Here is a 12771-nt window from a genome sequence, read left to right on the forward strand (position 1 = left end):
GAGTGGGGAAAAACCCAAAATCAATGGGAACTACTAGACACATCTGCAATCAACAACAATTATTGAAGATTTCCAGAGGACTTCACCATTGAAATTCACCAGAGCTCGAACTCAGAACCTCAGGATTCCAAGCTCTATGCCCTAACCACTAGGCCGCCACTAACTGTTTCTAACGGTCCTTACTTTTCTTCTCATACACTATGTCATATTTATTGTATCCTCTGTCAGATGTAACCTTAATGACAGCGTTATCCAAAAGGACTTAAAAATGGACGATCAAACAGGATAAGTCTGTTTTGCTAGTCCTTGATTCATAATACAGTAAAAGGAAAAATAATTGATATGCAGTTTTAATTCAGTGGTTTCATTTAACAGAGCATAATAAAAGTAATCTGAACTTTTTCAGTTTCCATAATTTATTTATGTTTTTTATAAAAAGTATGGCCACAAGAGTCAAACTTTAACCGAAGCAAAAATAGAAAAGACGTGTGTTAATTCACTGCAATGGCCTGTATTTATTTATGCGTGCTTTCTTCAGCACCCTGAAAGTGATTCATATTCAGCCCTTCAACAACACCGAGATGGACTGACTGGGGACCAGAACCGGCAACCCACTGGTTAGAGTAAAACCCCTGAGCTTTCTCTACATACAGCGGGTGAAATAAGTACTGAACACGCAGCCATTTCTAGAGGTGCTATTGATATGACATTTTCACCAGATGTCATCAACAATACAAAGAAATTAAACCATAGATGTGCAGAAATTAAGATATGTATAATAAGGTGAAATGACACAGGGAAAAAAGAATTGAACTTACTTAATAAAATGTATTTAATGTTTTGTAGAAAAGCCTTCAGCTTCAAGATACCTTCTGTCTGGAAAATGAGTCACATGCATTGTTCAGGTGTGATTTTGGCCCATTCTTCCACAAAAACAATCTTTAGTTCTTTACATATATAGGAGCCATTTGTTGTTCTGTTTTCAGGCAGAGTTTGAGTCTATTTTATTTAGTTTCAATACATTGGTTTGGTTAGGTGGGGGTTTTCGGTTAGTATGTGAGTTGTTTCTCTGACCTATGTTCTTGCTAAAACACTGGTGCTGCTGTAGGTGAAATCTATTTAAGTGTCAAGGTAAGAAAAGGGGCGTGGCTTTCCCCAACCATCTATCACTGGAGGTGTGATGTCAGAGCTGCAAGGCTAAGTGTAAATCGCAGAAATACATGCTTGAGCTGTAGTTATAGTTTGCTTAGAATAGAATAGAACGGAGAGGAACAAATAGAATAGAACAGTATAGAAAATCCCTTTATTGTCCCACAATGTGGAAGTTCTGGTGTTTACAGCAGGAAAAAGATAATAGAAAAAATGGTCAAACAAATGTGGACCTAAAAAAATTTATAAGAATAACATAATAGTGAAGATTTTGAATTTAAACAATAAAATACTGTACTGTAAAGTATTTTAACAATATAAAACTGTGCACCTGAAAAATAAATAACCAATATACTTCTTCCAAAAAAGTTAAACAATCCACTGGACTTAGTTTCCAAGTTTGAAGATGTTTCTCTTCCCATCCTGGAAGCTTTTTCAATATAAAGCTATTTTTACAGTAATGGATATTTGAAAATAGTAGCAACATCAGAGATGTGCAAAATGACAGCAGCAGGTTATTTAACTGACTAAGGTAGAAACTGTGCAAAATCAACATGAATGTAACAACTACTTGAGGTTGTTGGGAACAGTGCTGGTTATAGAGTTTTACAGCTGCTGTTTTTGTCATGTTCAGGTATATTTAGGCCCAACAAAGTTGTGGAACTATTGTAAGGTCCAAACTATTTGAGTAGAACATCTTAGGGTCTTGGTTTCATTTAAGAGTTTCTGAAAACCACAATGAAAAAGTCCATCTAGGTATATAAGCTTCAGCAGATCTTGGTGAATTAGTCTCATCTGAAAGCTTTTCTTTAGTACTCTCTTCACCACGGTTAGACTATCCAGGTTTTTATGTAGAGCAGAGAAACAGACATGTAACTTTCAATCAATGTTGGTTGGAGGTTTCTGAAGACCCAAATGCAGAGATCAGGAGGCAGAGGTGAGTCCTAAAGATTTAATAGGCAACTGGGGCAGAAATGCAAAAAAATCCAAAACACTGAGAACTAAAAATAAGATTACATCTGGGAAAAACTGATTTGGGAAGCCAGAGACAAGAGAACAACAAAACAACAAACCAGCACTGAGTGACTGCAGAGGTGGTGTATATATGAGGAGACTGAACCAAGACAGGCTAATCAGGAGATTGGGAGCAGGTGTGGGCAAGACCAACCAGGAGGGAGCCAAGAAAAACAAGCACATGGGGGCATCATAAGATTATGATCATCATAGGATCACACAATTAGAGCATCTGTTCTTTTTTATATTCTATGTATCAATTGAATTTCCTCTTCAGCCAATAAAACAAGATTCTCATTTTGAGTATTCTTGCAGGTTTATGGGGATTAGACATTTTTATTGTTATTCTAATTAAAGATGTATCTTCCCTGGCTATCATGTAGTACTCACTCTACGTGGTCACAGTATTCAGATCTGCTTTTGACTTGGGATGTGAGGCTATTAAAACTTTATGCAGTGACTGTACAGTAGTTTTATAATGATCAAAAACTGCCTGACCCCCTGATTTGACATGAAACCTGGTATCTATCATGGATGACACATCTCACCTTATTTATTCTTACCTAATACATTTTTGCACATTTGTAGCCTTACAATGCATTTTTTAAGCTGACAGGGAGCTGTATATCATTATTGCAATAATATTGTTGATAAACATTGCTCCTCTCTCACTCAAGTCTTTTTGTTACATGCTCACTTATTTAAGTAAAAATTCTCAACACATAAAAAAAAATAAATAGGAGCTTTATTTCGTTCAAATCCATTTCGATGATCTTCTATGGGTCAGTTGTTGGACAGAGAGCGACATGAAATGGCTTACAATAAATCCCTGTCAATACATTAACTTAGTTTCTAATAGTTATTTTCTGTCCTTAATGCCATTTATTGCAGCAAATTCAGGAAACAAAAACAGATGCTGAGAGGCTGAGGTCAGGCCGCTCCTTGTCTGATCAATATGGTTCTGAGCATAGGCGGATCTACTGGGGTGGCATAGGGTGGCAAATGCCTCCCTAAATGACAGCCTTGCCACCCCTGCTGCCACCCCAGTTGGCGGTAGGGGTGGCGAGGCTTATAAATTATGGATCATTTGAGAATTACGACCGCTAATTTCCAATGTCGGACTGCAGTGAATGCAGCACGAGATGACAAGAGAGCGACTGAGACTGATTGTTTTGAAAACCGAATGGGGCAAAGCGAGGGAGCCAGGGGTCATGGGGAGAGGAGAAACGGGATGAAACAGGTAAAAACTGATTGACTATCTATTGAGAAATGAAATCATAATGAAAGCACAATGTCTCTAGCATAGCTGCAATGCTGATTTTGAGATGATAAAAATCAGGTTGCAGAACGTTATTTCTCTATCTATGATGTTAGTTCGGCCTGACGTCTCAGGCTCATGAAGACATATTTGCGGTCAACTATGATAGAAAAGGGACAATCAAGTTTGGTTGCACTCAAATCAAAACGCACAAAGGCATTGGATCTAAATAAATTTGTGAAGCGTTTTACTGGGCAACATGGAAATCGCTGCATTCAGCTGTTATAGTCATGTTAACTTTATGTTCTGCTCTCTGGTGAGCCTTTACAGAGCCGTTACATTTTGTTTTGGCACCTGAGAAAATCTGATATTTCCTTTAATAAAACCAAAAGTGTTAAAAGTTAAAAATGTGATACTGGTGTGAATCCTGCTTAATATGAAGCAGTGTTGTTGTTTCTTTTTTTGTATATATAGTATGAAACTATCCAGAAATGACCCGTATGAACCTACTCACAAGCAAAATGTATTTTTATGTTGCTTCTTTTCAGATTTGTGGAGATTTTGATGTAACATACAGAACCCGCCTTTTTGTTGATTTGTTGATACAGCAGTATGGAGGACCAACTCTGCCATATTTAAAAATAAATACATAAATAAATAAATCCTCAATAAATAAATAAGCATACAATTAATTGCCACCAAAAATACAAACAACAAATAAATGTAAGTAGAAATTAAATTATACAGCTAGTCATAAAGGTACATAACTCTTTTAATTGGCTTCTTTATTTCTTTGCCTTTTTAATATTTACCTTATTTATTTTTTTGTCATTTATTATCTTCAACTTAATTTTTTAATTACTTATATTTTTAAGTATTTATTTATGTGCATGTTATCATATTTTTGTCTGTTTTATTCTTCCTTTGTATTTTTTTACCCTAGTTATTTCTTCGCCGCTATTTCTTTCTGCCTGTCCTTTTAACATTTCTGCCTGCCATTATAATATAATTTCTAATTACATTTATTTGTTGATTTTATTTTTGGTGGCAATTAATTGTATGCTTATTTATTTATTGAGCATTTATTTATTTCTGTATTTATTTTTAAATATGGCAGAGTTGGTCCTCCATATGCAGCTCTATCTACAGCATATTTACATGCATGAAATGTCCCTTTCATGTTGCCTTAACTGCTGTATGTCAAGTTACTGAGGAACAAATGGGGTAAATGTGTGTTCAGAGTAAACATTACATAGATGTCCAGTACCTTGTTTGGGTGCCTTGACCCATTTATTTCTACTGTGTAGTTCTGCTCACTTTAGTCCAGCTCAGTCCATAGATCTCTGATGGGTAACTTTTTCTTTCTATAGTTTCTTCTTGTGCAAATGCTGCAAAGCTGCCTCTCTGATAGTCAATCTCACACATCTGCGACTAAGCACCTGTGTCTTACCTTAATACCTTTCCTGTCATAATGCCCCTCTAGAAGTAGTGTAATCATTCTTCTATCTCCTATTAAGTGAGATCTCATTGTACGATGTATTATTAATATGAACTGTTTCACATGAAACACTAGTACTGTACATACTATTCTCACCAAACTGTGATAACTGTGATTAAATTCAGTGTAAACAAATGCCATATGTTGCCACCCCTAAAAAATTCCTGCCCCCCTCTTGCCACCCCATAAATATTTTTCTAGATCTGCCCCTGGTTCTGAGGTGAACTTTATTCACATGTCTTGTCAAATGTATTGATTTTTTTAGCGGTCAACAAAAGCATATGTACCGTACTTCTTCCTCCCCACCTTCTCCAGAAGCACCATAGAGAGCGTTCTGACCAGCCGTCTCACTGTGTGGTCTAATGAAAATTAAAAAGAGAGATCATATCTCGCCTATCCTGGCTTCTCTTCATTGGCTTCCTGTTAAATCAAGAATAGAATTTGAGGCAGACACCCTGTCTACTTTTAAGGCTAGGCTTAAAACTTTCCTTTTTGATAAAGCTTACAGTTAGGGTGGCTCAGGTTATCCTGAGCTATCTCTATAGTTATGCTGCTATAGGCTTAGACTTTTGGAGGACATAGGGACCCCCATTTCATCATTCTGCTTCATTCTCTCTCTGTTCTCCTATTCTGCAGAATCTGTTAGTTCAATCTCTAACCTTCTGCTCTCTCTGCTTTTCCTCAGAGTAGCTTTGCCTCGTCTGTTCCTGTTTGGCTGTGACGTCATCCTGGAAAGAAACATCAGCTGTGCTACTTCCATCAACACCCTTGTTTATAGATGTTGGAGATCGGCCTGTTTTCCAGTGTGGTCCTGTTTCTCTGACCGTGACTGAGTGGATGTGCTCTCTTCGTCCTCTGGCATGGGAGCTGGCTCGGAGCTCGTCTGCCTGGCTGTGTGTTTCCTGGATGGGGCCGCCTTTTACAGCTGCTTTTTGTATCTCTGCTTCTGTCTCATTGAACCCCAGTCGGCCTCAGCAGATGGCCGCTCACACTGAGCCTGGTTCTGCTGGAGGTTTCTTCCTGGTAAAAGGGAGTTTTTCCTCTCCACTGTCGCTACAAGCATGCTTAGTGTGAGGGATTGTATTTGAGTCAATGAGTCAATGCAATCAACTGGTTTTCCTTAGACAGAAAACTTTGTATCAATTTGACTGGATGATCTGGTTGAACTGTAAAGTGCCTTGAGATGACATGTGTTGTGAATTTGGCACTATATAAATAAACTGAATTGAAATTGAATTGGTGTGGAGGCTGCAGCGCCCCAGACTGGAAGAAGGTGAGAACAGCAGAGAGGATCATGGGGGCTCCTCTTCCCTCCATTAAAGACATTTCATCCCAGCGCTGCGTGTCCCGAGCCCGTGACATCATAAATGACCCCTCATCCCCCCCACAATGGACTGTTCTCCCTGCTGCCCTCTGGGAAGAGGCTTCACTGCATTCAATGCAGGACCAGCAGGTTCTGCAACAGCTTCTTCCCCACTGCTATCAGACAGCTGAACTGTTGTAAAAAATGGGTAAAAAAAGCTGAATGTTGAAAAAACTCCTACATCATGTTATTGTCTCTGCACCAAACTGACCATATCAATGTGTTTTTTTTTTTGCATCATTTTTTTCTCCCAATGTTTAAATTTGATCACTGTTGCACTTTACGAAATGGAAATGTCATGAGAGCTGTACAAAATGAAACGTCGTTTTGTATACATATATAAAAAATGACAATAAATGTTCTCTAAGTCTAAAAAAAATACAACGGCCACAAACCCAGTGATACTAATTACAAAACTCCACCCAGATCTAATTAATCCATTCCTCTACAACCAACCAATCAAACAAACAAAAACAAAACCATGACGGCTATAAACCCAGACAAACAAACATCAAAGCATCTTTTCATTGATGGTTCCTCCCACACCAGTCATTCCAAACTCTAAGTTTTTTTTCTACCTCAATCTCTCTCTCTGACGCAGCTGATTCAGCTGTGGGGAAAAATCTGCTTGAACAAAAAATGGAATTAACATCTTTATTTTTACGAGTAAAAACTCGCAAATTTACGAAATTAAAACACAACATGAGTGAAATGGTAGCAAATTAATAAGAAAAAAAGAACACGCCAATTTAGGAGACAAAAAGCAGTAAATTTGCAAGATTTAAACATGTCGATTTGCGGAACAGTGAGAGATGAGAGTACACTTTAAAGTATGCTGAATAAAGCACATGCAAATCCATCATTAATTGGGTTTTAGCGATAGAATGAGTACAATGGCCTCCTCATGGAAGTTTTTAAAGCTAAAATTAATTATACAATAAATTAGCATGTTTAATGTCGTCACTTTACATGTGTATTCTCGTAAATTGTAATTTTCCTAAATCTGCTAACCTAAAATCTCATAAATTTGCATGCTTACAATCTCGTAAATGTGCAATAATTTTCTCGTAAATTTTCGTTTTTAGTGTTATACATTTTCAACCTTTTCCTTCTACATGTAAAATCGTAAATTTGTGTGTTGTTTTTTTTTATTGTGGAGTTGCTCATTTATTCTCGTAGATTTACCACTTTTTTCTACGAAGGCATATTAGGGCCATTCAAAGACGAAAAAAAATAGAATTTTTGAGTTTAAAGTGGCATTTTTACGAGAATAAGCATACAAATTAACAAGATTATAAACGTGCAAATTTAGAAGGAAACATACGACGGCCTATAGAGGAAACATATAGGAAGTACAAAAAAAAAGTAGATGGGTAGTAGACTAAGCCAAATGTAAACGGCCACCCGCGACTACGGATAGCAAAACACATATATCTGATTTTCTTTATTGATAACTCGTCTTTATTTAATTATACATTTAAAAATATTTCAAATAAGGGAATATTGTATTAAAATACTACTTGTATTTTAATACAATAGTAGTTGAATTAAATTGGATAGTCTTTTTTCTATTTTTGTAACAGTACCTGAACGCATCCCTAATGACCCGGATGGATTTGTGTTCAACTTTATATCCCATAATTCCTTTCTGCGTCTTCCTCTTTCCCTGCCGCAGCAATGTCCAAGAGAGGTATGAGAGCCGACCTGAAAAATCCACCTCCATCTGCTGTTTTTATCATAGTGCAGAGCATCCGATCTTACATTAATGCGAATAAGTGTTGATAAGGAGACATTTCTGATGTTCATTGCGAATTTGTAACAGTTCATGATTAAAATAATGTAGCATTTCGCCATCCAGGCGACGGAAGCCATGTTTAGCTGTCCGGGTTAGCATGTAGCATGGCGGCTAAACTAGAGGCTTATCATATATATGTATATATCTCGTGTTTTATCTTTGAGAGTTAGTAGAAATATACTGCAGTATGTTTTAAATCGTTTAATCTGAATTGGGTGATGATGACCTAACCGCTACATATTCTATCGTATTAAAGTTAGCTTAGCAGTAAGATGGAAATGTGTAGAGTTGCTCTGTTGCTAGCTTATCAAGAAATGTCAACCAGCAGCACGCTGCTTTGTGATGTCTGTGTAAGTTAAATGATTAAAGCAGACGAAACCTTTAAGCGAGCTGGAAACATCTCATGTTTCTGTGATCATCAACATTAAGCTAGTTTCTTAAATAGTTTTATGCGTAGCTCATTTATTCGCTCATTGTTGCTCTGTTTTTTCTAAGTTCAAGTAAATGGTTATTATGGTTGGTAGAATGTATTTTATTTTTTTTTTCATTTCAGGACGTGGTGGTTCATCTGGTGCAAAGTTCCGTATCTCACTGGGTCTCCCAGTGGGAGCGGTCATCAACTGTGCAGACAACACAGGTATGTAGAAATAAAACCAAAATCAGTTAAGCACCTAGTGATACTTTCAAGCACTAAATGTTGTTTAAATCAGCTTTTGAAGCTTAATGTATTGACAGGTTTGAAGGGATAAATATGTTTGTGGATGTGAATTCCTAAAAAAGTTTAAAGCTAAAAAAATGTCTTGAATTAATAAATATTGTGATCTTCAAGTGTTGCTCTCAGGATGGGCATCGGTTGATGAAAACTTTGAGGCTGAAACTTTACATAAAATTGATCTTCACTATAAAATTAAATAAGGTTTTCCTTAAGCAAATTGTAACAAATTCAGGCTTTCCTCTAATATCTTTTAGATTTTCCACACTTCCAGGAATCTCTATGGTCCAAAACACTTTGGACTCCCAGTCTAGAAGGCATAATCTGCTGACAAAGATTTAAAAAACTCTCTGCAGCTTTCAAAAATTTGAACTCTCAATTTGAGAACATTTGGCTGGTTTTGCAACATGAAGCTGTTTTCTGACCGTCACTGATGGAAACGATAAGTAGTAAAAGGTTTCCCTTCTAAAAGCACTTGCTCTGTCTGTCTGGTGGCTGGGTGAGTTGTCGTAGAAGGGAATAGTAAAATCATCACTGTGGGTGAGACGGCGGCGTCTGCTGTGGCTGACTGATCTCAATCAGGGATGAGACAATCAAATATCAGGAGGTGCTGTTTCTAATATCCTCTTATCTCCAATAATTTTTTTTTTTATCTCAATCTGTCCCACAGGCGCCAAAAACTTGTACATAATCTCTGTGAAGGGCATCAAGGGGCGTCTGAACCGTCTGCCAGCTGCAGGAGTCGGTGACATGGTCATGGCTACAGTCAAGAAAGGCAAGCCAGAGCTCAGGAAGAAGGGTAAGGGATTGACCGATGACGGCGCATCTTTGCCAGGGACAAATAAGGCTTTTTTATTGTGATGTTTATTTTTCAGTTTCACTGGTCGAATGGGCTCTATCAAGAGAACTCAAAGATAAATGAACCAATGATATGTTTTAGAGAAGTTCTATTGTCAGGCTTTTATACTGAAATGTGTTCATTCATAGACCTAAAAGAATCCAGGCCCCCCGTAAATAAAATGCTTTTCTAGATCATGTTTATTTTTACAGATAAATCTTTTTTTTTTTTTTTTTTTTTTTTTAAGGAAAAGTCCAGTCAGCAAGGAATAATCAGTGGGTCGTAAATGCTAAAACTGATATGTTCACAATGATTCAATTAATTTAGCGTTAATCAGTAAAAAAAAAAAAAAATTTTCATTGCAATCACAGTCTGGGAGCGGCCATTTTTAATATTTTTAAATATAGTAATCTCGCCTCACTCCTGCCATCTTCCGGCAGTCATGGTGCGGTAAGCCTAGCACCATTCTCCCATGTGTATGGATGTTGGAATACATCGGGTAAAAGTGGGGGGGAAAGTTATTTCACCTTTCCGATTCATTGTCCTCCACGGACGGGTTCGTCGATGGATTGCCAACTTAATAAAACAGCCGTCTGTGGCAGCAGGCCCCACTTTGGGACCGGCTTACACTCTGGCGGCTTCTCCTTTATCAAAGATCATGTGCTGCGTTAAAAAAAGATGTAGAGGTGTTAACCAATGACCCTCATCAAAGGCCCAGGGAAGAACGGCATCAGCTAAAAGTGAAAAATTAAGCTGATTTTGGTGCCGTTTTCTTTCCTTTTAAATGTCTGTCAGATGATCATTCCATTCAGTGTCGCATTTTGATAGGATTACACTGAAGATGTGAGCCCATGTTAGTGGGAAGTTGTCAGCCTGTGTGACAGTCCGTATGTTTTACCCAATAGAAGCTGTGTAGGTTTAGGTCAGTTTCAGGTTTCCGATCTGCTTCAGTTCATGTTTATACTTCATAAACTGCAGCTCCAATGTCCCGGTTAGATCAGAGTCAGTTATGGTGGTGTGAGTGTCATGGTTTGGGGCTGTGTGTACTGCTGGTCCATCCTGCATTGTCGTGCTTCTCTTTTGCTCTGAAATGTTAGATCTGCAGATCTAGATCATGCAAGTGTAGCACAGAGCTGGCAGCCTTCATTGGTCCCATCTGAAAAGACAAACTCTGGATTTGGTGCTGACCTCATGCTCTCTGCTGCAACCCGTCCAACCTTAGGAAAGTCTTGGTGTTAAAAATAAAATCTTCTCAGCCACCTTCATGAAGGACATTTATTTCAAATCGTTTATCACACATCAGAGCCGTTTACGGCAGATCGTGTTATTTTGAGGGAAATTAAATGAACTAAACTCATTAGCTTTAATGATAGTTTCATAACTTAAAGGTCTCTTTAAATCGTTTACCATACTGTGAAGGTGTACTGACCGTTGTAGGATGCTGTCTGTGATGGGTTGGTTTCTGTCAGTGTAGTTCAAAACAAAACATGTTGGAAAGGATCCATTTCCCTTCCAGCTCTAATGATTTCTCCGGTTTTAAAGTAACTTTATTCTTTAAAATGTCACACTCCTTATGCTAAAACGTATGTTGTAAAAATACTGTCCAGTACTCTGTCGTTATTTCCACATTGTGTGACCACTTCTACTGTAACCTTTTGCTGCTGTAACACAATTTCCCCATTGTGGGACAATAAAGATGTTTTCTATTCTAACCGACTCCTTCTTGTCTTCAGTGCATCCTGCGGTGGTGATCCGGCAGCGGAAGTCGTATCGGCGAAAAGATGGAGTGTTCCTGTACTTTGAAGACAACGCTGGTGTTATAGTCAACAACAAAGGAGAGATGAAAGGTAGGCTTTCTGCTACACAACCGTTTCCTGGTCATTAATCAGCCTCATGGTGGAGCTGTTGAAGATCCAGATTACCCTTCCAAAAGCACTTGCTCTGTCTGCTCGGTGGCGGGGCGAGTTGTCGATGAAGGGAACATTAAATTCACCTCTGTGGGTGAGACGGCGGTGATTCTGTGACTGACTGATCTCAATCAGGGATGAGACAGATTTATTTAGTCGGCGTTCAATGATGTCTGTTTGACCAGCATAACGGTTTGTTTGTGTCTCTGCAGGATCAGCCATCACAGGACCAGTGGCCAAAGAGTGCGCTGACCTGTGGCCCAGGATCGCCTCCAATGCTGGCAGCATAGCCTGAGCAGAACCTGTTTTCAATAAAAACTGTTAATCAAGCCGCTTCTTCTGGTCGTTTAATTCAACCTTGATAGTGGAAAGAACGATGTTGGTCTGCAGAGTTTAAAAACTTCCATCAAACAGGTTCCTCTACTTTCCTTTTAAAACTGTTAAGAGTTCAATTACTTCACTACCACCACTAGATGGTGCTAAAAGGTGACAAACATTTTAGTGAGTGATAAAGCATAAGCTTTGGACTCCCAGCCCCCCCCTTTCCTCAGCTGGTACTAAGAACATATTTGGCTGTTTGGTAAATTTATTGTTGCTGAATACTCAGAAACATGCCTTAACATTTCCACAATAAACAATTTCAATACATGGATAGATAGTAAAATAAGCTGAAAGGCCATTAAAAACAGGCTGAACCCCAGGTGGTTTTATACGGTATAAAGGTAAAGGAGCGCTGTTTAGGAACATTCAGAAACAGAATCTGATGCAAAAAAAAGTGTCCAATGATCAAACCTGTATGTCAGGGATGAAGTTTATGTAACTTAAAAATCAGTGTCATCAATTTACTATGAAACCCTCTGAGGTTAAGGGGAGGGGGGGTAAAAGTGATGGGTGCTAAAATCAATCATAAAGAACAGATCAAATGAGCCAATGCATCATGTAGTGTTGGCCTAATGGTTACAGCAGTGCCAGTGTGCCCTGAGAAGGTTGCAAGTAACCGGTTTGATCCAGCCAAGACCCCATACTGCTCCCTAGGCTCCGCGCAGTGGCAGCCCACTGCTCCCTTAGGGAATGGGTTAAATGCAGAGGTGAATTTCTCCAATGTGAGATCAAAGTTCAATTATTTCCTTGCTTTGTCCTTGACAATGTGATAAAGTTAAATTCTATTTTCCAAATAGATCTCTGAACAGAGAAGATTTTAACGAGGCTCTAGTTAAATGGGGGGGTTGCGGCCTAG

The 12771-nt window shown here is 38.3% G+C and overlaps 1 protein-coding gene across 1 annotated transcript; it reads left to right on the top strand.

Annotated features, from left to right (window-relative positions):
- The first annotated feature begins 7841 nt into the window (after positions 1–7841).
- Positions 7842–11863, top strand: rpl23 (ribosomal protein L23). The gene is made up of 5 exons (XM_038308420.1): positions 7842–7972; positions 8631–8714; positions 9460–9588; positions 11361–11474; positions 11747–11863. Exons 1-5 carry the CDS (start codon positions 7960–7962, stop codon positions 11827–11829), a joined length of 423 nt encoding a protein of 140 aa, XP_038164348.1. The 5' UTR covers positions 7842–7959; the 3' UTR covers positions 11830–11863.
- The last annotated feature ends 908 nt before the right edge of the window (positions 11864–12771 follow it).

The sequence above is a fragment of the Cyprinodon tularosa genome, unplaced genomic scaffold (genome assembly GCF_016077235.1).
Source record: "Cyprinodon tularosa strain WSP-4 unplaced genomic scaffold, ASM1607723v1 ctg637, whole genome shotgun sequence".
NCBI lineage: Eukaryota > Metazoa > Chordata > Actinopteri > Cyprinodontiformes > Cyprinodontidae > Cyprinodon > Cyprinodon tularosa.

Excerpts from the sequence above, each read along its gene's own strand:
- rpl23 (XM_038308420.1), top strand. Across the intron at positions 8,715-9,459 it reads CAACTGTGCAGACAACACAG|GCGCCAAAAACTTGTACATA; the intron begins GTATGTAGAAAT and ends TCTGTCCCACAG. Across the intron at positions 11,475-11,746 it reads CAACAAAGGAGAGATGAAAG|GATCAGCCATCACAGGACCA; the intron begins GTAGGCTTTCTG and ends GTGTCTCTGCAG.